The sequence below is a fragment of the Dysidea avara genome, chromosome 4, assembly GCF_963678975.1.
Source record: "Dysidea avara chromosome 4, odDysAvar1.4, whole genome shotgun sequence".
Classification (NCBI taxonomy): domain Eukaryota; kingdom Metazoa; phylum Porifera; class Demospongiae; order Dictyoceratida; family Dysideidae; genus Dysidea; species Dysidea avara.
Window position 1 is genome coordinate 39,811,603 of NC_089275.1, and position 26,298 is coordinate 39,837,900.

At 38.1% G+C, this 26,298-nt stretch overlaps 1 protein-coding gene across 1 annotated transcript in view; it reads right to left on the bottom strand.

Annotated features, from left to right (window-relative positions):
- LOC136253853 (uncharacterized) overlaps positions 1-25,723 on the bottom strand; it is a 69,625-nt gene extending 43,902 nt beyond the window's left edge. Inside the window, exons 1-4 of the mRNA XM_066046514.1 lie at positions 25,367-25,723; positions 19,223-19,418; positions 18,040-18,229; positions 12,216-12,517 (exon numbers count right to left, since the gene is read on the bottom strand). Of these exons, the coding sequence (XP_065902586.1) occupies positions 12,216-12,517; positions 18,040-18,229; positions 19,223-19,418; positions 25,367-25,723 (1,045 nt within the window). The remainder of the gene's footprint in view (positions 1-12,215; positions 12,518-18,039; positions 18,230-19,222; positions 19,419-25,366) is intronic.
- Between the last annotated feature and the right edge of the window lie 575 nt (positions 25,724-26,298).

The following is a 26,298-nucleotide window of genomic DNA, read 5'->3' on the forward strand; positions in this document are numbered from 1 at the left end:
TACCAACAGATATCACTTACAATTCCTCCATACTACCTATAGCTACCAACATCACGATCCACGAGACAGTACCATCCACTGCACTACATCTTACCACATGTATCTACCACAGCACACCAAAATAGTTATTTTTCAAGAACAATTAATGATTGGAACTCCTTACCAGTAGATCTTGTTGAAGTTGCAGATGCTGAAATTTTTAGAACTGGACTACAATAATTATTGTAATTGTGTTGCATATATTTGGGCAAATCTGAGCACACCAGCAGGGCTGACTGCTCAGTAATAATAATCTAATCCAAAACAGCCAAGCTGTAAAAAAAGTGTGCGGCCCTAAAAAAGGCTATGGTGAAAAAAGATGTGAAATTCAAGGTGGCGGCCAAGAAATGGCTGTGATGGTAGGTTAATGGTAAAAATTTTAACAACGACAATTCAGGTGAATTTTGGTGCCGCTTGGTAAATTGGCACAAAATTCACCTGAATTGTCGTTATTAAAATTTTTACCATTAACCTACCATCACAGCCATTTCTTGGCTGCCACCTTGAATTTCACATCTTTTTTCACCATAGCCTTTTTGAGGGCCGCACACTTTTTTACAGCTTGGCTGTTTTGGATAAGATTTCACTTCTTTTTGTATTTGTATACATCGGCCGGTTTTGGGACTTTTTAAACATATCCTTTTTTCTTTACCACAGGAAGAAGAAAAGATGAAGCAGATGTACCTTAAATATTTCTGATTTTATCAGTAAATGTACAAATTATATATATAATACATATATTTATTACAGAACTTTCCATGGTGGTTTCTTTGTAACTGAACACTCTTCAAGGTAACTTCTTCTAGCTGTTCTCTCTACAGGGTGATTTGTTTGTAGCTGAACTCTGTACAGGTGATTTCTTTGCTGCTGCGCTCTTTACAGAATGGTGTTTTTGTAGCTGAACTCTCTACAAGGTAACTTCTTCTAACTAATCTCTCTACAGGGAGATTTGTTTGTAGCTGAACTCTCTACAGGTGATTTGTTTGCAACTGAACTATCTAGATGATGGTTTCTTTGTACCTGAACTCTCTACAAGGTAATTTCTTCTAGCTGAACTCTCTACATGGTGGTTTCTTTGTAGCTGAACTCTCTACAAGATAACTTCTTCTAACTGATCTTTCTACAGGGCAATTTGTTAGTGGCAGAATTTTCTACAGGGTGATTTCTTTGCAGCTGAACTCTCTACATGGTGGTTTCTTTGTAGCTGAACTCTCTACAAGGTAATTTCTTCTAGCTGATCTCTCTACATGGTGATTTGTTTGTAGCTGAATTCTGTACAGGTGATTAATTTGGAGCTGAGCTCTTTACAGAATGGTTTCTTTGTAACTGAACTCTCTATAAGGTAACTTCTTCTAGCTGAACTCTCTACAGGGAGATCTGTTTGCAGCTGAACTCTCTTCATGATGGTTTCTTTGTAGCTGAACTCTCTACAAGGTAACGTCTTCTAGCTGAACTCCCTACATGGTGGTTTCTTTGTAGCTGAACTCTCTACAAGGTGACTTCGTCTAGCTGATCTTTCTACAGGGTGATTTGTTTGTAGCTGATTTTTTTACAGGGTGATTTGTTTGCAGCTGAACTCTCTATATGGTGGTTTCTTTGTAGCTGAACTCTCTACAAGGTGACTTCTTCTAGCTGATCTCTCTACAGGGTGATTTGTTTGTAGCTGAACTCTCTTCATGATGGTTTCTTTGTAGCTAAACTCTCTACAAGGTAACTTCTTCTAACTGAACTCTCTACAGGGTGATTTGTTTGCAGCTGAACTATCTAGATGATGGTTTCTTTGTACCTGAACTCTCTACAAGGTAATTTCTTCTAGCTGAACTCTCTACATGGTGGTTTTTTGGTAGCTGAACTCTCTACAAGATAACTTCTTCTAACTGATCTTTCTACAGGGAAATTTGTTTGTGGCAGAATTTTCTACAGGGTGATTTCTTTGCAGCTGAACTCTCTACATGGTGGTTTCTTTGTAGCTGAACTCTCTACAAGGTAATTTCTTCTAGCTGATCTCTCTACATGGTGATTTGTTTGTAGCTGAATTCTGTACAGGTTATTTGTTTGCAGCTGAGCTCTTTACAGAATGGTTTCTTTGTAGTTGAACTCTCTATAAGGTAACTTCTTCTAACTGAACTCTCTACAGGGAGATTTGTTTGCAGCTGAACTCTCTTCATGATGGTTTCTTTGTAGCTGAACTCTCTACAAGGTAACTTCTTCTAGCTGAACTATCTACATGGTGGTTTCTTTGTAGCTGAACTCTCTACAAGGTGACTTCTTCTAGCTGATCATTCTACAGGATGATTTGTTGTAGCTGATTTTTTTACAGGGTGATTTGTTTGCAGCTGAACTCTCTATATGGTGGTTTCTTTGTAGCTGAACTCTCTACAAGGTGACTTCTTCTAGCCGATCTCTCTACAGGGTGATTTGTTTGCAGCTGAGCTCTTTACAGAATGGTTTCTTTGTAGCTGAATTCTCTACAAGGTAACTTCTTCTAGCTGATGCCTCTACAGGGTCACTAGTTTGTAGCTGAATTCTCTACATAGTGATTTCTTTGTAACTGAACTCTCTACAAGGTAACTTCTTCTAGCTGATCTCTCTACAGGGAGATTGGTTTGTAGCTGAACTTTCTACAGGTGATTTGTTTGCAACTGAACTCTCCACATGATGGTTTCTTTGTAGCTGAACTCTCTACAAGGTAACTTCTTCTAGCTGATCTCTCTACAGGGTGATTTGTTTGTAGCTGAACTATCTACAAGATAACTTCTTATAGCTGATCTCTCTACTGGGTGATTTGTTTGTAGCTGAATTCTGTATAGTTGATTTGTTTGCAGCTGAGCTCTTTACAGAATGGTTCCTTTGTAGCTGAACTATCTACAAGGTAGCTTCTTCTAGTGATGTCTCCACAGTCACTAGTTTGTGGCTGAATATTCTACATGGTGGTTTCTTTGTAACTGAACTCTCTACAAGGTAACTTCTTCTAGCTGATCTTTCTACAGGGTGATTTGTTTGTAGCTGAATTCTGTACAGGTGATTTGTTTGCAGCTGAGCTCTTTACAGAATGGTTTCTTTGTAGCTGAACTCTTTGCAAGGTAACTTCTTCTAACTGATGTCTCTAAAGGGTCACTAGTTTGTAAATGAACTCTCTACTTGGTGGTTTCTTTGTAACTGCATTCTCTACAAGGTAACTTCTTCTAGCTGATCTTTCTACAGGGCTTTTTTTTGTAGCGGAATTCTGTACAGGTGATTTGTTTGCAGCTGAGCTATTTACAGAATGGTTTCTTTGTAGATGAACTGTCTACAAGGTAGCTTCTTCTAGCTGATATCTCCACAAGGTCACTAGTTTGTAGCTGAACTTTCTACATGGTGGTTTCTTTGTAACTGAACTCTCTACAAGGTGACTTCTTCTAGCTGATCTTTCTACAGGGTGATTTGTTTGTAGCTGAACTCTCTACAAGGAAACTTCTCCTAGCTGATCTCTCTACAGGGAGATTTGTTTGTAACTGAACTCTCTACAGGTGATTTTTTTTGCAGCTGAACTCTCTACATGATGGTTTCTTTGTAGCTGAACTCTCTACAAGGTAACTTCTTCTAGCTTATCTCTCTACAGGGAGATTTGTATGTAACTGAACTCTCTACAGGTGATTTTTTTGCAGCTGAACTCTCTACATGATGGTTTCTTTGTAGCTGAACTCTCTACAAGGTAACTTCTTCTAGCTTATCTCTCTACAGGGAGATTTGTTTGTAACTGAACTCTCTACAGGTGATTTTTTTTGCAGCTGAACTCTCTACATGATGGTTTCTTTGTAGCTGAATTCTCTGCAAGGTAACTTCTTCTATTGATCTCTCTACAGGGCGATTTGTTTGTAGCTGAACTCTCTACATGGTGGTTTCTTTGTAGCTGAACTCTACAAGGTGATTTCTTCTTGCTGAACTATCTCTTTCTATAGTTGCATGGATTCCCTACAAGGTAACTTCTTCTATAGCTGATCTCTCTACAGGGTTAATTGTTTGTGGCTGATCTCTCTACATGGCGACTTGTTTGTAGCTGATCTCTGTGCAGGTTACTTGTTTCTAGCTGATCTCTTGAAATCTCTTCAGGGTGACTGCTCTATTAGGATGACTGCTCTATTAGAGTATCTCGATCTCGCACTTGCTACACCAAGTTGTATTTCGTGTTATAACTCCGTGGCTTTAAGTCTGATTCTTCTACACCATTGAAGATCCTTTCTAAGACGATAACTCCATCTGTACAGCGATTTTCAAAGCATTACTCCAAGCGGTTTATCTGGTAGGTGTGGCAAGCAGTCGTTTTTTATCAAGACACACGGTAGTGTGTCGTGCGGCCCAAGAAGCCGGCGCGTAACACCCGTGAGTATATTGACAGGAAGAAAGAAAACGTAATTTACGCACCTCTGTGCTGCCTTGATGAAACAAGACGATTTTTGCTGTGGAAACAAATGTGAGCATCCAGCACAGAAAACTGAGCAGCGCATACTAGAGAAATTATTAGTAATGCGCTATCGTGAATTAATGAACACCTTGCGTTGTCAGTGAAAAGAATTGGGCACAAAGGAAAGTCCGTGATGCATGTGGTGAAAAGATACATCTCAGGATGAAATGATGTCAAACAGTGAAAAAATCAAGCCCGTAGCTATATCCATTGTGGAGTTATGCTTAGCTGAAGGCATCAGTTAGAATAAAATTCTGTTAAATAAAAAATTTTTAAAACTCCATAGAAATATTTTGAAATGGTTTAGGGTTGGTCTGAAGACATTTTTGAGCTTGGCTGTGCCTAACCAATACCGTCAAGTTGTCACGAAGGGAAATTGAGGTGCTTTTTTGGCTGGAAAACCCCAGTTCTGCATGATCCATACTATACAGTACTACCGTACTGTATGACTAGTTTGTACAAATAACATGCCAAAGTACAAACATTGCACCTATAGAACACTATGATGAGCTCAAAGTACAAACATTGCACCTATAGAACACTATGATGAGCTTGCAACTCCATCCCTTTTAAAGTAATGAGAAAAATTATACCTCCACTTTTTATTTATGCATCAGCCATTATCAATTTTACAGAACTCATTGGGTTGTGTGTTTGAAGAGCTTGACTGGGTGTACCAGACCAGTGTACGAAATAACATCCTGACAACAGACAATTTCTGGTAAATTTACATCAGTTGTCAGGCTATAATTGAATTTGTCCAGAAATAATGTCCTTTCAAATCGCAGCAGTTGGGCTAGGAGGGAGGCCAGGAATGATAGTATTGACAAGTTATTTGTTTTTGATCTGTGGTGACCACAAAGGTATGCCCAAGATGTACTCTGAGGTTAACAGTTTACTATGCTGTGCCAACCTACTTGTCGCAGTCACCTGTACTGCAGTAGTAAAATGTATTTACAACCTGATTGCCAGTAATACTTTTACTTGTGGTATTTATGATCACTTGTACAACCAGTTTATATTTTAAGCTAGAATGAACAAGACATCAGTGCATCTCTTATGTTCATACAATGGTAGCATAAGCAAAGTTTGACCACTAGTGTTGGGAGTAACGCACTACTTATGTAACGCGTTACATAATATTATTACTTTTGTGGTGACTTATAACGAAATGTACTATGAAACCACCTAACTTCAAAGGAGAATTCCAGGGTACATATCTCATAAACCCCTGGCTTGCCATGGTTTAACTTAAATGTACCATGGCCTTGATATCTGATGAAGTAACATTGTTTGTTTTTATAAGAATCCTGGCAGTATTCGATTGTGGGAGTTTATTATTGCTCACGTGATGAAAACCATAAACCCGATTTTGCATTCTACATCACTCACGACAGACAGAGGCAATTCGACACCCTTACCACCCTATGAGTTGACAAACAGAATTTTAAGGTGAGAACTAGTGTCATGGTTAATTTACAATCACGTGTCCGTGTGTTTGATTACGTACCACACCCACTTTTCAATATCATGAGGTAACCACTCTACAGTGAAGCTTACCCCTCTGGATGTTTAGAAACGTTGTAAACAGTGGTTTAACGATTTAGCAACTTTGAAACACTTGTTAAATTGCAAAATTGAGTGTTTCCGTGATATTCATAGGATTTGCCCGCTTATGTTAACAAACGTAACTGCAACGTTACTTGCTGCTGACCCATAATCGAATTTTACAAGACTGTCTATATATTAAATCCAGCGGGTTGCCTCGTATTGGCTTGGGTGATTAGTTGTCCACCACAGTAGACTATTAACCTACATGGTACATATCAGTTGTATCACGTTCCCTCGTGATTTGCCTGATATGTACACCCACGCTCTCAGGCCTAATGGCCCTCGAGCTTGGGTGTACATATCAGGGGTACATGATATAACTATTACATATACCACTTTCACACTTCACTTCAAAGGGAAGAGAAGGTGTATAAATAGTATAATGGCAGTGCTCAGTGCTCAGGAATGCATTAACGAGAATAGGAGGTAGTATATATCCCTCCTAGGAGGGATATAACTTGTATATACTACCTCCTATTCTCATTAATGCATTCCAAGCATTCTCAGAAATTATTTGATTTCTTTGATGAAACTGTGTGATCTCCTCTCCTTTAATATAGCGACACTTCACAGGATCGATAGTGGGTTTTAGTTTTTGTACAGTGAGCCAAAGCATAGATCATGGACTTGGGGAAGAAGATAAAGTTCATTGTTTTACTGAATGAAGAAGGTCACAGGTTAGTTTATATTGAACATGTTGCATTCAATAGATGTCCCACAGATACTGGGTGTAGTGCTTAATTGATTTGGCTATTAGTGTTAATAGTATTCACTACTTATGGCTAGTAAAGTAAGTACTTTAGTGTAGTTGAATCGTCTTTACATTGCTGTTTTGACACCTGGCGCAATGTCACACACGCATAGTGACTGGGCGTGGCAATTAATTGGCTAGGCCATTATAGCGCTGTAAACATATTCACTGCTTTAGTTTATTCATGGCTAGTATAGCAAGTACTTTATAGTGCACTTAAGCTTCATTATGAACTGTTCAGCTCGTATTTGGGCTTCCTGTGTTTAATTGCGTACCCACAATCGAAGCAATCTGCATGCTTGTGACGATACACTTATGTTCGGCCTCTCAGCAGTGCCTTGTCGTTGCTCTTACGATGTTACCCACAATCGAAAGTCACATGGTCCCATATAAATACACTCACAAAGCATTCCTGCAGTTTCCATGTACACTTGCAGGTGAGTCACCCAAGTGGAATATATTAGTTGTAACATGGGCACTTGTGACTTGCCTGAAATATACACAGTCGCACTCGGGCTGTGCCCTCGCGCTCATGTGTATATTTCAGGCAAATCACTCATGCCCATGTTACAACTACTAGTGATGGGCGATACCAGGATTTTCAGAACGATACGATATCGATACGATATTGACTAAAATTGACCGATATTGATACTTTTCGATACGATATTGTAACATTAATTTGCATGTGTAAATTGCTAGTTTTCACATAATTTGATATTAGGTAGCTATGGCTATACACAATGGGGATTTCCTGTCCACATACACAAGAGTAACAGTAATTAGAAAATTGCTGAAGGTAATGGAAAGCTACAATTAACTATTAAATAAGCTAAAATAGACATTTTAAAATTAAATCAGATCACGTGATGTATCGTATCGAAATATCGAGTTTTGAAAAATATATCGATACTTTTCGATATCAGCAAAAAATCAAACGATACGATATAATATCGATATATCGCCCAACACTAACAACTACTACATACGCTATAAAAACAGGTAATATAACTCAAGTTACTTTACTTACAAATGTAATACGTTACCTAAGTAATATAGTTACTGTAACAAATCTAATATTATTACTACAAGTAACGAAGTTACTAATCTTGTTAGTAATCCACTGAATAACGCCTAGCCACAACGAAGTAATTAAGTCTACTGAATGAAGCTTATTCACCAGCTTCTTACTTATAACCAAGATTTGCACATTGTTCAACAACGTAATTATGTCACATGATAAGGTGGTAGTTTTACATGTGACAGCTTAAGGCTGTGGACACAAAGTAATATAATATGTAATATTATTACTAGTATATTAAAAATTATAAATTTAAAAATAAAGTAGGAATCCAAGCGATAAAAAGTAGTGAAACAAGAGAAGAATGATGGTAGCTATTACAGCATAGCTCGGTGGGAAATCCCTACTTTGGCATGATATAGCCATTATTTTGTGTTCAATGCCAAAGTAGGAATTTCCCACCGAGCTATGATGTAGTAGCTACCATCGTTCTTCTCTTGTTTCACTACTTTTTATCGCTTGGATTCCTACTTTATTTTTAAATTTATAAATTTTAATATACTACTTTATTTAGTTTTTCGTTAAGGTATACAGCTAGCTATAAACATGTGACTGTTCTATTAGGGTGACTGCTGTGTTAGAGTATCTTGAGGCAGCCTGCAAGATGTGCGCTTGCCCAAAAGGGGGCGTGGTTTCGATCAATTGTAGAGTATGTCAAGTCAGCCTTCCAAATTGAAGGTGTGTGGTCACTGAAATAGAGCTAGTGCAAAGGGATGTGTCATCATGGTTTTAATCGATAGATCGATAATGTGTAGAAGAATGGGTGTGATCTTGTGACCTATCGTAAAGCTATCTAGTACCAGTACCTCTGTACAGTACCCTATTCCTCTGTATAGTAGCATAGTCTAAGCGCCTTAAATAATCTTGTAGCATCTATTATGCTGCTTATAAAGAAAGTGTTGATATGGAAAATTAACACCTCGATATGGTTTCGTTGGATGAAGAAGAAGACAAGCAACCTGATTGAAGATAAAAAGACAAGGCACAGAGGGGCACACACTCGTCGGAACCCCAAAAGTCACATCCCACTGGTGAGCTTGGTATTGTTGCGTAAAATGGTGGCAGTGCACTGTTTCATTTGGCCTCTAGGCTTGCAAATGTGGTCAGTCAGTCAGGCAGTCAGGCAGTCAGTTTAAAATTCAAAGTTTTCACGATTTTTAAAATTCTGTATCCGACCACCTGTAAGCGTTTTGTTGTATTTAATGCTGTTTTATGTATTATATGGACTAGTACTATTCCGTAAAAGTGATTTCGTCTCGTAAGATATCTCTAGGATGATTTTTAAAGGCGGGATTTTGGGTGGCGTGCGAAAATTTCACATGGATTCCTACTTAAACGGTACGACTGTACCGTTTGATAGTTACTTTTTTTATGGGTAATATGTAACTGTAACTAAATAGTTCAGTTGCAAGTAATATGTAACTAGTTACTTTAAAAAGTAACTTGCCCAACACTGTTGACCACATATCATACAGTGCAGTAGTACTGTATATTAGGGATCATGCAGTTTTGGGCTTTCTTGCCCAAAAATATTACCCTAAAACTAACCTTAAATTTCCTTCATAACAGCTTGGCAGTATTAGGAATAGCCAAGCCCAAAAATTCCTTCACAGTGACCCCAAACCCTTCCAACAAGTTTCTACGGAATTTAAAAAATTTTCTATTTAACAGTAGTTTATTTTGACTAACTAACTAACTAAACTAACTGATGCCTTCAGCCAAGCATAACTTGACAATGGATAAGGCTACAGGCTTGATTTTTTCACTGTTCGACGTCGCTTCGTCCCAAGATGTGCCTTTTCGCCAACCACAGTATGCACAATGTAAGTATTATGGATTTACTTTTGTCCTCCTTTGTGTTTCAGTTCTTTTCGCTGACAATGCAAGGTGTCAATTTGTGATAGCATGATATGGCTTCACTCTGGCTGTGTCATGCCTTTTGCCCACATTTTCCGTAGCAACTGGATTCATTGCAGAGAAGTTTCTTGTACTGTTCTTCATTTGTAATGCTGTGTAATGAGCAGAGCATAGCTACAAACGAAGCGTAATGGCCACCTCACTTTTCAGTGCATAATTGATTATTGGGGTGCAGGTTTAGACACAAAATTTTATTTTATAAAATGCCTGGCACCATTCTTTCTTTTAATGTGGTACACATGGATTCAGTAGTCATAATTGTGTTAAGGAATTTTAAGCTGGATTAGGGATCAAAGAACAAAAAAGCAGGGAAACAAGGGAACAGCTAAAAAGTTGTAAAACAAGAAAGGTTGCCTATATCTGCAGATATACTAGTGGACATCTAATCCCTAATTCAGTCATGGTTAGACTGAAGAGTAGGGATTAGATGTCCACTAGTATATCTGAAGGTTATGGAACACATTATATATCATTCCATCATCAACCATCTTAACGAAAACAACATATTAATTGAAAATCAACATGGGTTCAGATCTAATCATTCATGCATAACTCAACTAATTGCTCTTACAGAAGACATATCCTTTGCTCTAGACCATCAGTAACAGATAGATATTATCCTATTGGATTTTTCTAAAGCATTCGATACAGTACCACACCAACACTTATTGACCAAACTAAGATATTATGGAATTAATGGCAGTACTTATAACTGGATCCAAACCTGGCTTACCCAACATACTCAGTGTGTTGTTTTAAATAGTGAATCCTCCAGTCCAGTGTCAGTAATGTCTGGGGTACCACAAGGCACAGTTCTTGGACCTCTAATGTTCCTATTGTATATAAATAACATAACTAAAGACATCAACTCATCACTCCGCCTGTTCGCTGATGATTGCTTGCTTTACAGAGTTATCAATAGTGTAGAAGACATCAACAGACTTCAAGAAGATTTAAATAAACTGTCAGAATGGGCTGACACTTGGCAACTTAAGTTCAATGTTAGTAAATGTACAGTTATACGTTGCACAAGATCCTTATCACCACTCACTCACGACTACACACTTCACAGTCACATCCTAGATATATCTGATCAACATATGTACCTAGGAGTCTTATTTCATAAATCACTGTCTTGGATACCTCACATATTAAATGTTGTCAATAAAGCATCTAGAACACTCAATTTCTTAAAACGCAATCTAAACAAATGTTCAAGGCAAGTTAAAGAATCAGCTTACCTAACAATGGTGAGACCGCAACTAGAGTATGCATCTGCTGTCTGGGATCCCTACTACGTTGGAGATATTTCAGAGCTGGAGAAAATACAACGAAGAGCAGCACTGGGTGTTGAATGACTATGGCAGATTCAGTTCAGTTTCTCTAATGTTGGATCAGCTGAAATGGCCTACATTACAAGCTCGTCGGAAATTATCTAGGTTACAAATATTGCATAAGATACACTACCAACAGTTATCATTCCAAATTCCTCATTATTACTTACCAGAAACACGACCAACAAGACAATACCACCATCTTCACTATATCTTAATTACCTACCTCATCCACCACGGCACACCAAAACAGCTATTTCTCAAGAACAATAAACGACTGGAACATACTACCAACTGATACAATTGAAATTGCAGATACTGATCTATTTATGACTAGTCTCCAATCATATTATTGTACCTAATGTATTTGTGTTTATGTGATTCCTGAGCACACCAGCAGGGCTGACTGCTCAGTAAACAATAACAATAATAATAATCTGCAGGTATAGGCAACTTCCCTTGTTTCACAACTTTTTAGCTGTTCCCTTGTTTCCTTGTTTTTTGTTCATTGATCCCTAATTCAGCTTAAAATTCCTAATTTTCCTTCTACTTTTAGCTATGTAGAAGGCCTTGACAGAAGTCCTTATGACTCCTTTCCTTGTAATAGAATCAATTTCATAGAAACTCTTTTATGTGACCAGTAACTACCCTTTAAAATACTGTTGTATCAGTGTGAGTGGTTGAGTAGTAATCAGCTCTACAGTCCATGAGTGGCCCAAAAAGTAAATATCTACTGTAACGTGGTAGAAACACAGGAAAGGAGAAACAACAAAAGTTAAAACATCCGATCAAATCATTTGATGCCCACTCAACTTTCATAATGTCCTGACAGTATGTCAGGACATGTTTGAAAAGTTATTTTGAACACTGCAGACTGATACTGCCAAGGCGCTGTGAAGGTAATGTAGGGATAATTAGTCTAAGAGTTCTAGTCAATATTTTCTGACTGGAAACAAAAACCTTCGTGATCTCTACTAATATATTAGTAAGTACAGTATGTGATGATATATTTTAAGTGCATTCATGGATAAAACCTACCAAGGTTTGCATAGGGTGAATCTTTAGCTTCTTGTATTGCTCCCACATTAATAACATCTGGTGAACTTGATGGTGAAAAGTTACAAGAGTCCTGACGGAAATTTCCAGCAGCAGTCACAACTACTATATTGTTAGCAACAGCCTCTCTGATGACGACATTAACAGCTTCAGTGATAGGTCCAATAAGAGACATTGAAATAACTGATCTTCTTCCGGTACTTCTGGCTCGCTCAATGACATGATTAATTCCAGCAATAACATAAGAAAAGAATCCTGCCAAATTGCAGTTTAAAATTCTGACACTAAAAATAAAGAGTGTATAGTTATCTCATGAATATGACCTACTAACTACATGTCAGTAAGCCTTTGATTTCAGCAAGCATGGTATAGAATTAGCTATACATGTGATTTAATTCAACAGTGCTTATAACATTTATACCAGTGTTGGCCTCTACCCTTTGATATCAGACTTTTTGATGGTTGCACTTTTATCATAGCTTGGCTGCACATTTTGAGTTACTATTGCATTTGTATATCCACCAGTTGCATTTAGCCTTTCTTTTTATCTTTCTCCAGGCAAATGGTAAAAGTTTCGATATTAATCGTGTTGTTTTTAAAACTAGATTTTCTAGCATCACAATTGGTGCAGAAAATTTCCAACAAAACTGGCCTATTTTTATATACACAGTACCAAGTTACAGATGTGCAAAAGCTTCATTTTTTGGTTTCTGTATAATACACACACACACACACACACACACACACACACACACACACACACACACACACACACACACACACACACACACACACACACACACACACACATGCACACGCACGTACCCAATATTGATTCAGAAAATGTTGGCCATGTATCAAATACCACAATGTTATTGATGTGTGTGACTGCATAATCAAACATGGTCCCTGGTGTTGATGAAAATTTGCAACTGTCTGAGCGTAAACCAGTCATTTTTGCATGGTTTTAAAACACATTGAAATAAACTGTGTAAAAATACATGTGCCACATAAACATTTTATGCATGTTTTAATCAACTCAATTTGCTTGCTTTGTGGTTTTATGTTCATACAATGGTGCTTATTTATGATGCCATAGAAATAGAGTTTACCACTGTCTTACTATTGTTGAAATTGTCTTCTTATTTGTGCTCACAGAGAAATATAGGAAAAGTACCACATCTTGATGGCTTTTCCAGTTTATAGTAAACAGATTGAGCCAAGTCTTATCTTTGTAGCTTGTTTCAGTTATGAATTATGATCAATAAATTAAGTGCCTATAATTTATCATGTTGCTGCTGTACAGGTCTAAATTTCTTTCTGTTCCAACTGTCTAACGCTATAACTCCATCATATATGACAGAAACGTTACTTCTTTGTTACTATAGTATAGATAACAGAGGAGCAATAAAATGGAATTTGATGAATGTGCAAAAATGACCAGGTTTTCTTTAGCCAGTCACACATTGGAAACGTGATCTGTAACAGTCTAATGAGTGAAAAGCATATACTGTGCAACATAAGGCTAGGCTTTTAGAGTGCACATGTTGTGGGTATCAAGACACACGGTAGTGTGTTGTGTGCCCAAGAAGCCGGCGCGCCACCTGTGAGTATATTAGGCCACTCCAAATAAGACTGTAGTTTCCCGTCCTGATGTTTTCGTTTTTCAGTGAGGGCGGGAGGCTTAATATCATTATTCATTATTAAAGATTCGACTGCTCTATTAGAGTATCTCGATCTTGAGAGGATTTCAAGGTCATGAAAATGGTTTTTTTGCAAGCTAGCAACCATTAGAACCGTTCATTTTAGGTTTCATTGTGCTTTTTAGCAATGCAAAATAAAAGTTCCGTGAGAAGTTTCCAGAAAGCAGCACAGGAAGTGGTTTTGGAAAAATAATGACAATAATGACCATTTAATGCGGGTGCCCAGACGTGATGCGGGCGGAGGACGGGAAACTACACTCTCATTTGGAGTGGCCTTAACAGGAAGAAAGAAAATGCAATTTTCACACCTATGTAGCTCTGTGATCCTTTATCTGATTCGAACCAAATTTGCTAGAGCAGTGCCGGCCAGCTAGGGGAGTCTACACACCAATTTGTATAGGTAATCACACACATTTGAGTGCAATTAGGGAATAATTGTACGAGTAACAGTCAAAATTGCACGAGGCGAAGCCGAGTGCAATTTTGGCTGTTACGAGTACAATTATTCCATAATTGCACGAAAATGCGTGTGATTGCCTACTAATCACATAGTGACCACCCTTCGTGGTTTGTAGTACTGTAGTACACATCTATCCAGTTCTATATGGCCATTAACTTCTACCAGGTGATTGCATCATCCTTCTTTGTATTACATCATTTGTTGTTGCACTTAAAAGGCTTCACGTGTCAGCAGTTTTAATTGGCTGCTCAAAATGTCTACATATGTTGCACTTAAAAGGCTTCTATTGTCAGCTTCTTTGATTGGCTATTCATTACATCACTTTCTTGTTGCACTTAAAAGGCTTCTGTTATTCTGCTATTTTATTGGCTACTTTACAGTGCAATTACAGAAATAAGGCCATGCGATTTGGGATTAATTGCACCCCTACTATTGAGACTAATGTATGGCAAATTAAATCACTATGTGATTATGAAGAAAATCGCTCCAGCCATTTCCGAGATACGAGAGAACAAATTTCGTTTTAATTTCTTCGTTTTTTTCTTCATCTTCATTTCGCACACTTCGCAAAATCCGTCATAAAACACGAATTCGTACTCGGATTGGGCTGAAATTTGGTACACTTAAAGGGCTCATTAAGACGGATCTCCGTACCAACTTTGATAGGAATCCGATGAATATTCTCGGAGTTATGACCGATTATTTGCGTAAAATAAAGTCGAAGGTCTGTCACGCCTACAGGGTAAACCCCTTGGAGAAATCAGTTGAAAATTGATACGTAGATGGAGCAACCATCGTAGGAGTGCCTTTTTGTGGTTTGAAAGGAATCGGGATAAAGACCATGGAGATATGACAAAATCCAACCTGTGTCAAAATTGCGCGATCGATTTTTATGAATAAAAAAAACTATTAGCTTTCGTGTCTACCAGGCAAACAGCTTGGAGCAACAAGCTGAAAATCAGTATGTAGCTGGAATAATCATCATAGAAAGTCCTTGCAGTAGTACAGAAGAATCGGATTACAAACCACTGAGTTATGATTCGAAAGGCTACTACATGTAGCAAATGCGAGATACTCTAATAGAACAGTCACCCTAATAAAGCATTCAGCTGCATTTATAATTTACTCAATTATATTACATTGCAAGTTATTCTGTAGGGAATTCAGCTACAAACAAGTCACCCTGTAGTCAGATCAGCTAGAAGAAGGCACCTAATAGAGAGTTCAGCTACAAAGAAACCATCATGTAGAGAGTTCAGCTCAAACAAATCACCCTGTAGAGAATTCAGCTACAAACAAATTGCCCTGTAGAGAGATCAGCTAGAAGAAGTTACCTTGTAGAGAGTTTAGTTACAAAGAAACAATCATGCAGAGAGTTCAGCTGCAAACAAATCACCCAGTAGAAAGTTCCGCTATGAACAGATCACACTGTAGAGAGTTCATTTAGAAACGAGTCATCCTGTAGAGAGATCAGCTAGAAGAAGTCACCTTGTAGAGAGTTCAGCTACAAAGAAACCACCATGTAAGAGAGTTCAGCTGCAAACAAATCACCTGTAGAGAGTTCAGCTAGGAACAAGTCACCCTGTAGAGAGATCAGCTAGAAACAAGTCACCCTGTAGAGAGCTCAGCTAGAAGAAGTTACATTGTAGAGAGTTCAGTTACAAAGAAACTACCATGTAGAGAGTTCAGCTGCAAACAAATCGCCCTGTAGAGAATTCAGCTACAGACAAATCACCCTGTAGAAAGATCAGCTAGAAGAAGTTACCTTGTAGAGAGTTCAGCTACAAACAAATCACCCTGTAGACAGTTCAGCTACAAACAAGCCATCTGGTAGAGAGATCAGCTATAAGGATCACCTTATAGACAGTTCAGCTACAAAGAAATCACCCTGCTTCATCTTTTCTTCTTCCTGTGATAAAGAAAAAAATGATAGGTTAAAAAGCCCTAAAGCCAGCCATAGGCCGGCTTTGGGGTATACAATTACATGTGTTAATCTAATCCAAAACAGCCAAGCTGTAAAAAAAAGTGTGGCCCTCAGAAAGGCTATGGTGAGATGTGAAATCCAAGGTGGTGGCCAAGAAATGGCTGTGATGGTAGGTTAATGGTAAAAATTTTAATAACGACAATTCAGGTGAATTTTGTGCCAAGACCCTCAATGATATAGCCATCAATGATATAGCCAAAGCAATAAACAATAAACTACAGGTAGATTTCGCAGTACTAGACTTCTCCAAGGCCTTTGACAAGGTTGCACATGCTCGGATTCTAAACAAACTGGAGTATTATGGAGTGAGAGGAAGTTTGCTGGAATGGTTTGAATCATTTCTACACAACAGAACACAGCAAGTAGTAATAGAAGGCCATTATTCCATATCTTGTGACATAACATCTGGTGTCCCCCAAGGCTCAGTTCTTGGACTTGCCCTTTTCCTAATATATATCAACGACATAACTGCAAACATACATAGTGAGTTGCGACTGTTTGCAGATGACATTTTAATTTATAGGCCTATACACTCACCAAGTGATCAGAAGATTCTGCAGGATGACTTAACTATTCTTATAAAATGGACAAATGAATGGCAGAAGGACTTTTATTAATGTATCTAAATGCAACATCTTACAAGTTAACACACACCATGCCACCAAAACATTTACATATCAAATGAATGGAGTGCCCTTGAAATCAGTAGAAAAGATTAAATATCTTGGAGTTTACTTGAACAATAAACTTTCATGGCACGATCACATTGACTACATATGCAACAAAGCAAATCGATTACTTGGTTTCCTAAAGCGAAATTTACATTCCTGTCATAAACACTTCAAAGAATATGCCTACAAACAATTTCTGCTACCATCTATCGAATATTGTTGTGCCATCTGGGACCCACACCACCAAAATGACATTTCTAAACTTGAAATGATTCAACATCGAGCTGCTCGTTTCATCTTAAATAAGCCTTGGAACAGACACCACCGTGACAGTATCACAGACATGTTAAATGAACTAAATTGGCCATCTTTACAAAAACGCAGAAAGCAAGCACGCCTCATCCTATATTGTACAAGATAGTTAATCATTTATTACTGGTCCCAAATTGCTGTCTGCCATCATTAAATCAAACTGCTACCAGAGCCCATCATGATCAGAAATTTAATCATATACAATCTTCAGTAAACACGTATCTCTATTCATTCCTACCCAGAACTATTCCCCATTGGAATGATCTATGTATCCCAAATCTATCTACCATTGATCTTGAAACATTTAAACAATCAACTACTCCTACTTTATAACTGTAACTTAGCACTTATTGTATTTATTGTAACTTAGCACTCACTGTAATTTAGTACTCATTGTAATTCTAGCACTTTGTAACTTACCACTTACTGTAATTTAGCACTAATTGTAACCTAACACCTATTGTAACTTAGCACTTATTGTAACTTAGTACTAATCATTATTGTAACTTAAACTAGGCACTTATGTTATTGTAACTTAAACTAGGCACTTATGTTATTGTAACTTAAACTAGGCACTTATGTGTACGTACCATGTACATTAGCACAAAAACCCTGTCGGGTGTTTGCTAATCAATAAATAAATAAAGTATTGCACTACAGGTATCATACACTGTACCTATATACTCTAGCCCCCCATGCTACTCCAGTTAACCTTCCAACAGCCAGTCCTGCACAGTGAGTACCATGACCTGTACAATCCCTTGCATTACCACCAAACTGATCATGTGAATGAAACACTCGACCTCTATACACTTGGTGACAGTAATTTATGCCAGAGTCAAGAATGTACACATCCACACCAGTTCCTGCCAGACAGAGAATACATAGTGTAAGTGTAAGGATGAGAAATGTTACATAATAGCAAGAGTTTAGAGTATCCAATGCTGTATTGCCCCTTCAAAACACACTGCCTAAATATATGTATTATGAACTCTTGATAATAGTACTTACATGAGGAACCATCACTTGAGGTGCAAATTTAATTCCAAATAGCAGTAAACCACCATAGGAATTAAATTTGTATATTTCAAGTGACTTGTTTAAACACTTTTTCCCAATAAGCAATGTACACATTTCCAACTATATTCTGCCCATATTACAAGAATGAGACATGAAGAACCAATCTGCTTAATTTGACTGTTGGAGGCATTCTGTGAATGCTAGCTATCTCACTAGGGACCTGTGAGAAGGTTGAAAATTTGTGAATCCAGGGAGTCAAGAATGTGTAACCAAAACATGAACATGAACACAGAAAAAAACTCCCAGACGAATATTAGATATTCTTACATTCAACGTTTTAGTTATATGTTTATGACTCCCTGTATTCACAGGAATTTAGCCTTCTCACAGGTCCCCAGTGGGATAGCATTCACAGATACATGATAGCCAACACAAAGCCATCAATGCACTACTGAGAATAGTGGCAGAAAATTCTACTAATTATAATAAGCAACATATTGGGGGAAGACAAGTTTGGTACCTAACCAATACTGTTAAAGTGTTGTAAAAGTATCGTAGCTAAGGCTGGTTAATATTATTTTGTGGAAAAGCAAAAGCCTTCATGATCACTACTATTCGTCTGTGCAAAGACATACCATAAAACTAATAATTAGTATTTTACTAAGGTCAATTGCATTCATCCGATACTTTTAGCCAAAACTTCAGTTGTGTCTTTTCTTTTCAGTTATGTTTAGTAACCATAGAAAATACAGTATACACATACGTACCATGTTCAAATATTACAGCATTTTTGTTAATTGTACATAATACACTCATTATTTATATGTTATACTATGTACCATCAACTGGAGGGCAATAGTCACCATCTAAGGGACAATATCTCTCATCAATGCGGTCAACATTCCAGCATATTTCATCAGTTTCAAAAGATCTTCGTCTTCTGCTATATGTATCTGGCTCATCATCTGGCTTCAGCATGTCAATGCATACTGGTTCATCTGTGTCAACATGTTCCACATCATTACGTTCTTCAAGCTGCATCATGTTGGAAAGACAAATTTAAAACTTACTCTTAAACATAAATATGTGGACTTTATTTTGTATCAATGACAAGGGTAGACACTATGATGTAATAGTGTGATGGGCAGAGATGTGTTGATACTATATCCTCAAAAATCAATTTAAAGTACATGCAAAAGCAAAAGTGTATGCACATTTTTTTATATATTCTCTTTTAGACCATAGCAGATAGTTTAATGCTGAAAATAGTGTCAAAATATTGCGCTGTTAAAATGTTTGGACAAAGTCACCAATGGCCTGTGATTTTATTTTATTTATTATTTGCTTTACAGCATACATACAACAAGATACGTACAGTATAAACATTAGTAGTCCTTAAAATCTATAGTGTGTGCTGAAGGTCCCCTGGCATCCAATGCCAGTGGCCAGGAGTAAGTAGTTATTAAGATTAGTTATAGTTACTTATGTTATATAAATTCATTTAAAGCAAGGGTTACAGGTGATCAAAGTTGGGAGGTTTGGGGGACTTATTACAATTACAACAGGGATAAACAAAAGAAAAAGTGCATGCATTGTCAGGATCAAAATTTAGTTCAAAGTGATTCCATAGAAAGATTAATTGTGGTTGTCCAGTCATACTCAAACTCTACTTCAGCATGCAAAGCATGCTCATTCAAAAGGGTCTGGAGGCATGCCCCCTCCCCAGGAAACTTTTAAAAAACCACAACTTCTGAGATCACATCTGGGTAAGTTTAATCTGTGAATCACTTACAAACATTTTACCATATACAGATGTATGAATAATTATTGACTAGAAACAAGAATTTTAATGCTGTGTATGGATGATCAGTAAATGACACCGATATCAGACAATTAGCGACAAAATATCAATTAACTAATAAATTAAGCTACAAAATAACTTATGCTTACATTAAAAATAGTAACCACAAACTGAAACTAGATATTAACAAAGGTAAGTCAGTGTCTCCACACTGTAGAGCCCATCATAGTATCTCAAAATCATTCTTGCATTGGTCAACCAAAGTGACACTGAAAGCTGCTGAAGCAAGTAGTCAACCAGAAGAACCACTTCTAACTGTGGTGCGATTGGCAATGGAATAGAGAGCCTGAAGAGCGAAAGGAGATGCACCAAATGTCTCGACAACAAGGGGGAAAGTCACACCCTGCTTCCTCTACAACATCTCGATGTCTTCAAGAACCCCAGGATTATTCTGAGACAAAGCATGGTAAACAATGTCAACTAGTGCATCATGTCGACAGATGCACATAGGGCCATGTGCACATTCCAGAAGATGATCACCACAGTGGTTAATGATAGAAAGGCACACACAAAGTGGTGAGAGTGGAAATAAAGAAATTCCCAACCATAAATTAAGACTGACTATATACAAACTCAGGACCAGGAATAGAAAGGCCAAGTGATACTTGAGGAATAGCCGTAAGCCACCCACCAGATGAGTGAAAAAAAGCTGTGAGATGGGCTTGTTCTCACTAAAATGTTTAATTAAGTAAAAAACTGGCCATATTGATGTTGATCTAAAATAGCCTGCAAGTCATGCTGAGATGCAACAGAGATGGGAAGATTGGAAGAAAAGTCCTCAAAGACACTGAGTTGCAGCAACATCTTCATCAGGGAAGGTTAACTCATGAAATTCTAGTGACAATAGTTGGGAAGCCAGTAGACGAATACTATTGCATGGACCTAAGAAAGTTGCAGCAGCAGAACGGCAAGAAGAACACAAATCTAGGCCACCTAAATGAAATGGTAAAAGTAGCTTGGGACTATGAATCACATGAAAGGCTACACTGTAGAATACGACTCAAGCAGGTTTTAAGATTAAGATTAAACTATTCAAGAGTAGAACACAAAATAGAAAATGGAACTGTTCAAAGAAGATGGGCAATTTTACAGTCACCTAAACAACTTTGTAGAAGATGGATGGGGGTCCTCCAAGAGAGTAATGTTATCTTGAGCAGCCACAAAGCAAGAAGACAAAAACTTATAAAAACTCAGTTGTTTCCAAAATTGAGGATCCTAAGATCTCTAAACCCTTGGTCACTTGTTTTAAGAATTCAGGAAAAGAGTCATCTGATGGCCAAAATAACTCACACTTGGATAGATTTACACTAAGTGAAAGCCAAACTGAGGGCCATGAGAAGAGAAAGTATCCAAAAGCTACAACAAGGAAGATTTTGAACCTACAAAAGTCCCATCATCTAAATACCAAGGATGTAGCTTGGTTATGAAGCTTGACAAAATCAGCGAACTACATTAAAACTAAAGAGAATAGCAAAGGACCTAAATGGTCACCTTGTTGCACCCCAGAAGATGCAAGGATGCACTGTGAGCCAAAACATAGCCCAGCGGATTCTGAATAGCACCATTTAACCCAAGAATAAATCCAGCAATACAAGTGAAAAAAGCTGCACGACTACATTCATTGAAAGCATTTTTCATGTCAATCTTTAACAATCTCTAAGATGGAGTTAGAAGCATGTTGGGAGATGCATGTTGGAAGAATGACATGTAACATGAATAGCAACCTCTAAGCCCCAGGAATACCTAACCATACTCTTGGAAGAGATGGGCGAACAGCAAAACAGCACAAATGACTAGCCAAACGCCTTAGCACTTTACCCACAGCAAGCCCTTCCCTTTTTGAGCAATGCTATCAATGGGGTTCCACACAACCATGGAGCAAGGCATGAAGGGGCTTTGCCAGAAAGCAAGTGGTTCATCAGGTGGGTAAGAGACGAGAGACAATCACGAGCAGAGGAGCGGTGGATTCAGCAATTGCATCCAATAAATGTTGAGCTCAAAGTTTTGTGGCTCCAGGACTAGTGTCTTTTGGAAAAGCTTGTTAAACAGCTCAAAACCACAGTCAAAGAATCAGAAGACACTTCGTTAGTGTCTGTGCATGGTGAAGAAGGATGACGATTGAGTGGTGAGCAGTCATCAACATGGCCCACAACACCCTGAGATGAAAGAACCTGAAGGATATTGCTATACCTATACTCTCCCTAGCCCAAAACAAAGAACAAGATTTGTGAGAAGAACGAAGAGAAGTCTCTTAATGAGGTTTAGACACTTTAAGGTCATCGTGTAGAGAATACCGAAGACTATGAATACCACTGGATTGATTCCAAAGATGTAAGTGATCAAGTAGAATGGAGTTCATGACAAAACAGCAACGTAGGCTATAACCAGCAGAAGGAGTACACATAACTGCCTTGGCAAACATGGTTAAGCGAACAAAACCCTAAACAGATGAGCAAGCCTTACGGAGTTCATGCAACACTCAATACTCGAGCCAAAAGGGAATGAACATTATGAAGAACACAGGACAATCCATAACATGGTCCAACAAGAATTGATCAGTTTGTGTTATTATACAATGACAATTTGTATCTTACATGTAATATCACGACATTACAGGTTTTTGCAATTGAATTCGTCGCATTTGCGATTGAATTCGTCCCGTTTGTAATTGAATTCGTCGATTTTGCAATAGAATTCGTCCCGTTTGCAATTGAATTCGTCGGTTTTGCAGTTGAATTAGTCGGGTTTGCAATAGAAATCGTCGCGTTTGCATTACAATTCGTCATAAACAAAACGGTTCCGAGAAACCAACCGTTCATTAAGAGATGAATTATTTATACCATGGAGAGTTACACTTGAGACACTAGAAGGTAGCTAATTGGAGCTGCCGGGTGGTACGCGAAGTTGATAGCTGTCTGATAAGTTATATTTAATTAGCTTGCTCGCGAGTGACCACACCCATCGCGAATGCCGTAGTAGAGTTTGGAATGTTGCTGGATAGGCTGTAGAGGAAGAATTATTGCCTTATAAAGAGCTGTTGTACTTGAACAAGTTCTTGTAGCAGCTGCTACATAATGTTTTCGTGTTTGCTCCAGTTGCCATTCTTGTTACGGACGAATTTAACTGCAAAAGCGACGAATTCTATTGCAAGAGCAACGAATTCAATTGCAAACGGGACGAATTCAATTGCAAAACCGACGAACTCAATTGCAAACGGGACGAATTCAATTGCAAATATTGGTCATGCCTTCAATAAAGGTCAGCCTATAGTTTCGCATCGAGCAGAGAAAACTTACAGCAAACTTCACATTAATGGTCACATGCTCCTGATCACCAACTATTGTATCAATTGCGTCAACTGAAGACTTTTATCATTTCAGACACACATTTTGTCTGCATAAATAGAAACTTATTCAGATATTCCATACATTGTATGGATAATGTCCAGTTGTCAAACATTATTTCAAGCACTGTTAGTTAAGTTCATTGTAATTGAAAGTAGATATCCTTGACCTCAAAAATAAATGGTAAGCCAAAAAATAGTCTTGTGCCCATGTAGACCATTTTTTTCCTTTTGTATTTGGGTAGAGGAAAAGTACTCCAATAACTATTTGTTCTGCATCCCCAGATTTTGGAGTTTGCTTGAAGGGTTGCAAACAAGCTGTGAACAAGATGTTTCCTTGTGCTTGCTGCAGCTAATAACTGATTTATGTCAGGCAGGTGCACAAAACACAATTAATTTTGCTTTGCTAACAACTTTTTTAAAACCCTTTCAATGTTCCCCAGAATCTGGAGATTTAGAACAAAATGGCTATCAGACACCCTTTCCCCTACCCAAATACTAAAGGGAAAAAGTGGTCTGGGCGAGACTAAACAATGGATAGATGAAAATATGACCTCAACAAATGGCAAAGTCAGTGAATTATACTACTGTACATATTGTATAGCATGTAAATTGAGGGGTCTGCAACTCTGAAAAAGCCTGGGGCCTGAAATTTTGTTCTGGAAGTGATCCGACAAATCCTGTAATGTGGCTGGACATACTCAATACTTCTGTACAAAAGCTTTCTAAATGTTTTCAGACAGTAGTCAGAAAATGACATACCTGACATAATTTCAGGCCCTGTAAGCCCCGCCATATGAGATTTCAAATCTTACGATTTTGGCAAGGTTTTTCAAAGTATAATTTCCTAAATATTTAACTCATGTGATGTTTAGTATCCGGAAATATACAGATATTCTATCATGAGATAAGATTTGTGACCGGGCCAGCAAAAGTAGGGCATGTACATGTGGGCACATAAAAATGCCTTACTTTTTCAAAACTTTGATGTGACAGCTAACTTTGTATTCCATATTATATTGTTGCTTGGTCATGTAATTTTCAGCACTTATTAAACATTTAGTTGGCTTTAAACTACAAAATACAGAATGAAAATATACTATCCCAGTACTGAGATATGAGCTGTTATGTAGTGGGTGTACTGTAGTTTGTGCTCACATGCCCTATTTCGCAGCCCAGGTCACATTATAAGGCTGCATAACAAAAAAAAATGTTGCAGACTTCTTTTATTCTGTGTAGCTATGCTACTCCGACCTGTGCGGAAGAGGCTTAGTCAAGCCGGCCCTGTGAATACACAGGGGCGGATCCAGGAGCTGGCAAGGGGAGGGACACAAACAGGCTAAGTTGTAGGTGGTTGGGGAGAGCCAGATTCTCTTGTTAGTTGCTGCATTTTTGAAGCAGCAAATAATCACTTTTAATAGTGTCTCACTGTTGATTTTTACCATTTTGGCCTTTGCAGATGGTTGTGAAGTCTTAAAAAGGCTCTGAATGTTTTAAACAGCACACGACAATTATTTTTAGAGGCGCTTAGTACGCAAGAAGGTGCTGGGTGATTACTTCACAGCTAGTTTGACTTTGGTTTCAGGCGAATTTGTAATAAATGCTAGTAAAATCATGAGTTTTATAAACTGATCTTGGCCTGGCATAAAGTTTAGTATTTAAATCAGAAATAGTTATGGCTGGCCCCTCCAAGGTGGGGGGTGGCATTTGCCCCAAATGCCCCATCCTGGATCCGCCATTGATACAGGCAAGAGACTCGGCCCTTCATCATCTATTCACCTGTTTTTTTGCCCTTTCTAACATCGATTTAGTTGTAGTAACGATAGTTACTCCTCTGCTATTATTGTAAGTAGCCCCAGCAGCAATTCGTACACCGCCTTGCAATGATACTTCCCCAAAGTTTCTTCTAAATGATCTTCCACTGCCCTTTTTTGGAACAACCAATAGTCGTTGAAGAGAATCCGAGGAGGCTGCGCTGGCTTCAGCTTGTAGTGCAGCAAGGCATCCACAACTATCGGGACTGGAACATTCAGTTGGCGGAGTTGTAGTTACCGGGGTACGGGTTAGACGGGTACGCTGCGCATACCCAGTAGCTATCAATAAACAAGTTATAATCGTCAACCTAGTCAACCACATGTTGACGCCAGTGTAAGTAGATGGTGACTACACAGATATACAAGTGTACAAATGGCATGCATTCAGTGGTTGAGTTGCGGGTAACTAGTAAATTGGCCAATTGTTTGCCCGCATATTTGGTATCCTTTAGTATAGCTATTGCATGTAGCTATGTCTGGTAGCTAACAAGCTGTGGCTTTGCACTTCGAGACAGTTGTCTTTTTGTTACATGTTGATGTGATTCAGTTTACAAAATTTAATAGCAGAATCTTGTCTGCTTGTATGGTAAGGTCTTACAAAAAGTAGCTAGCTATTTTCTAGTCTTCAAAATTAAGTTTTACATTAAATAAATTTTTGATGTGGCACTGCATGTATTACATTTCACATGCCAGTACATGGAATTATAGGGGAAAATGTACACATGGTTGATGTCTCACATGAAAACCTTAAACTTTTGACTGTCATTGTAGCTATGGTGATTTGTATGTATCCACACACATTTGAGTGCAATTAGTTATTCCCTAATTGCATAAGAATGCGTGTGATTGCTCACCCACTGTCCTTTCATGCTTTGTAGCAAACAGTCTGTGTGACCA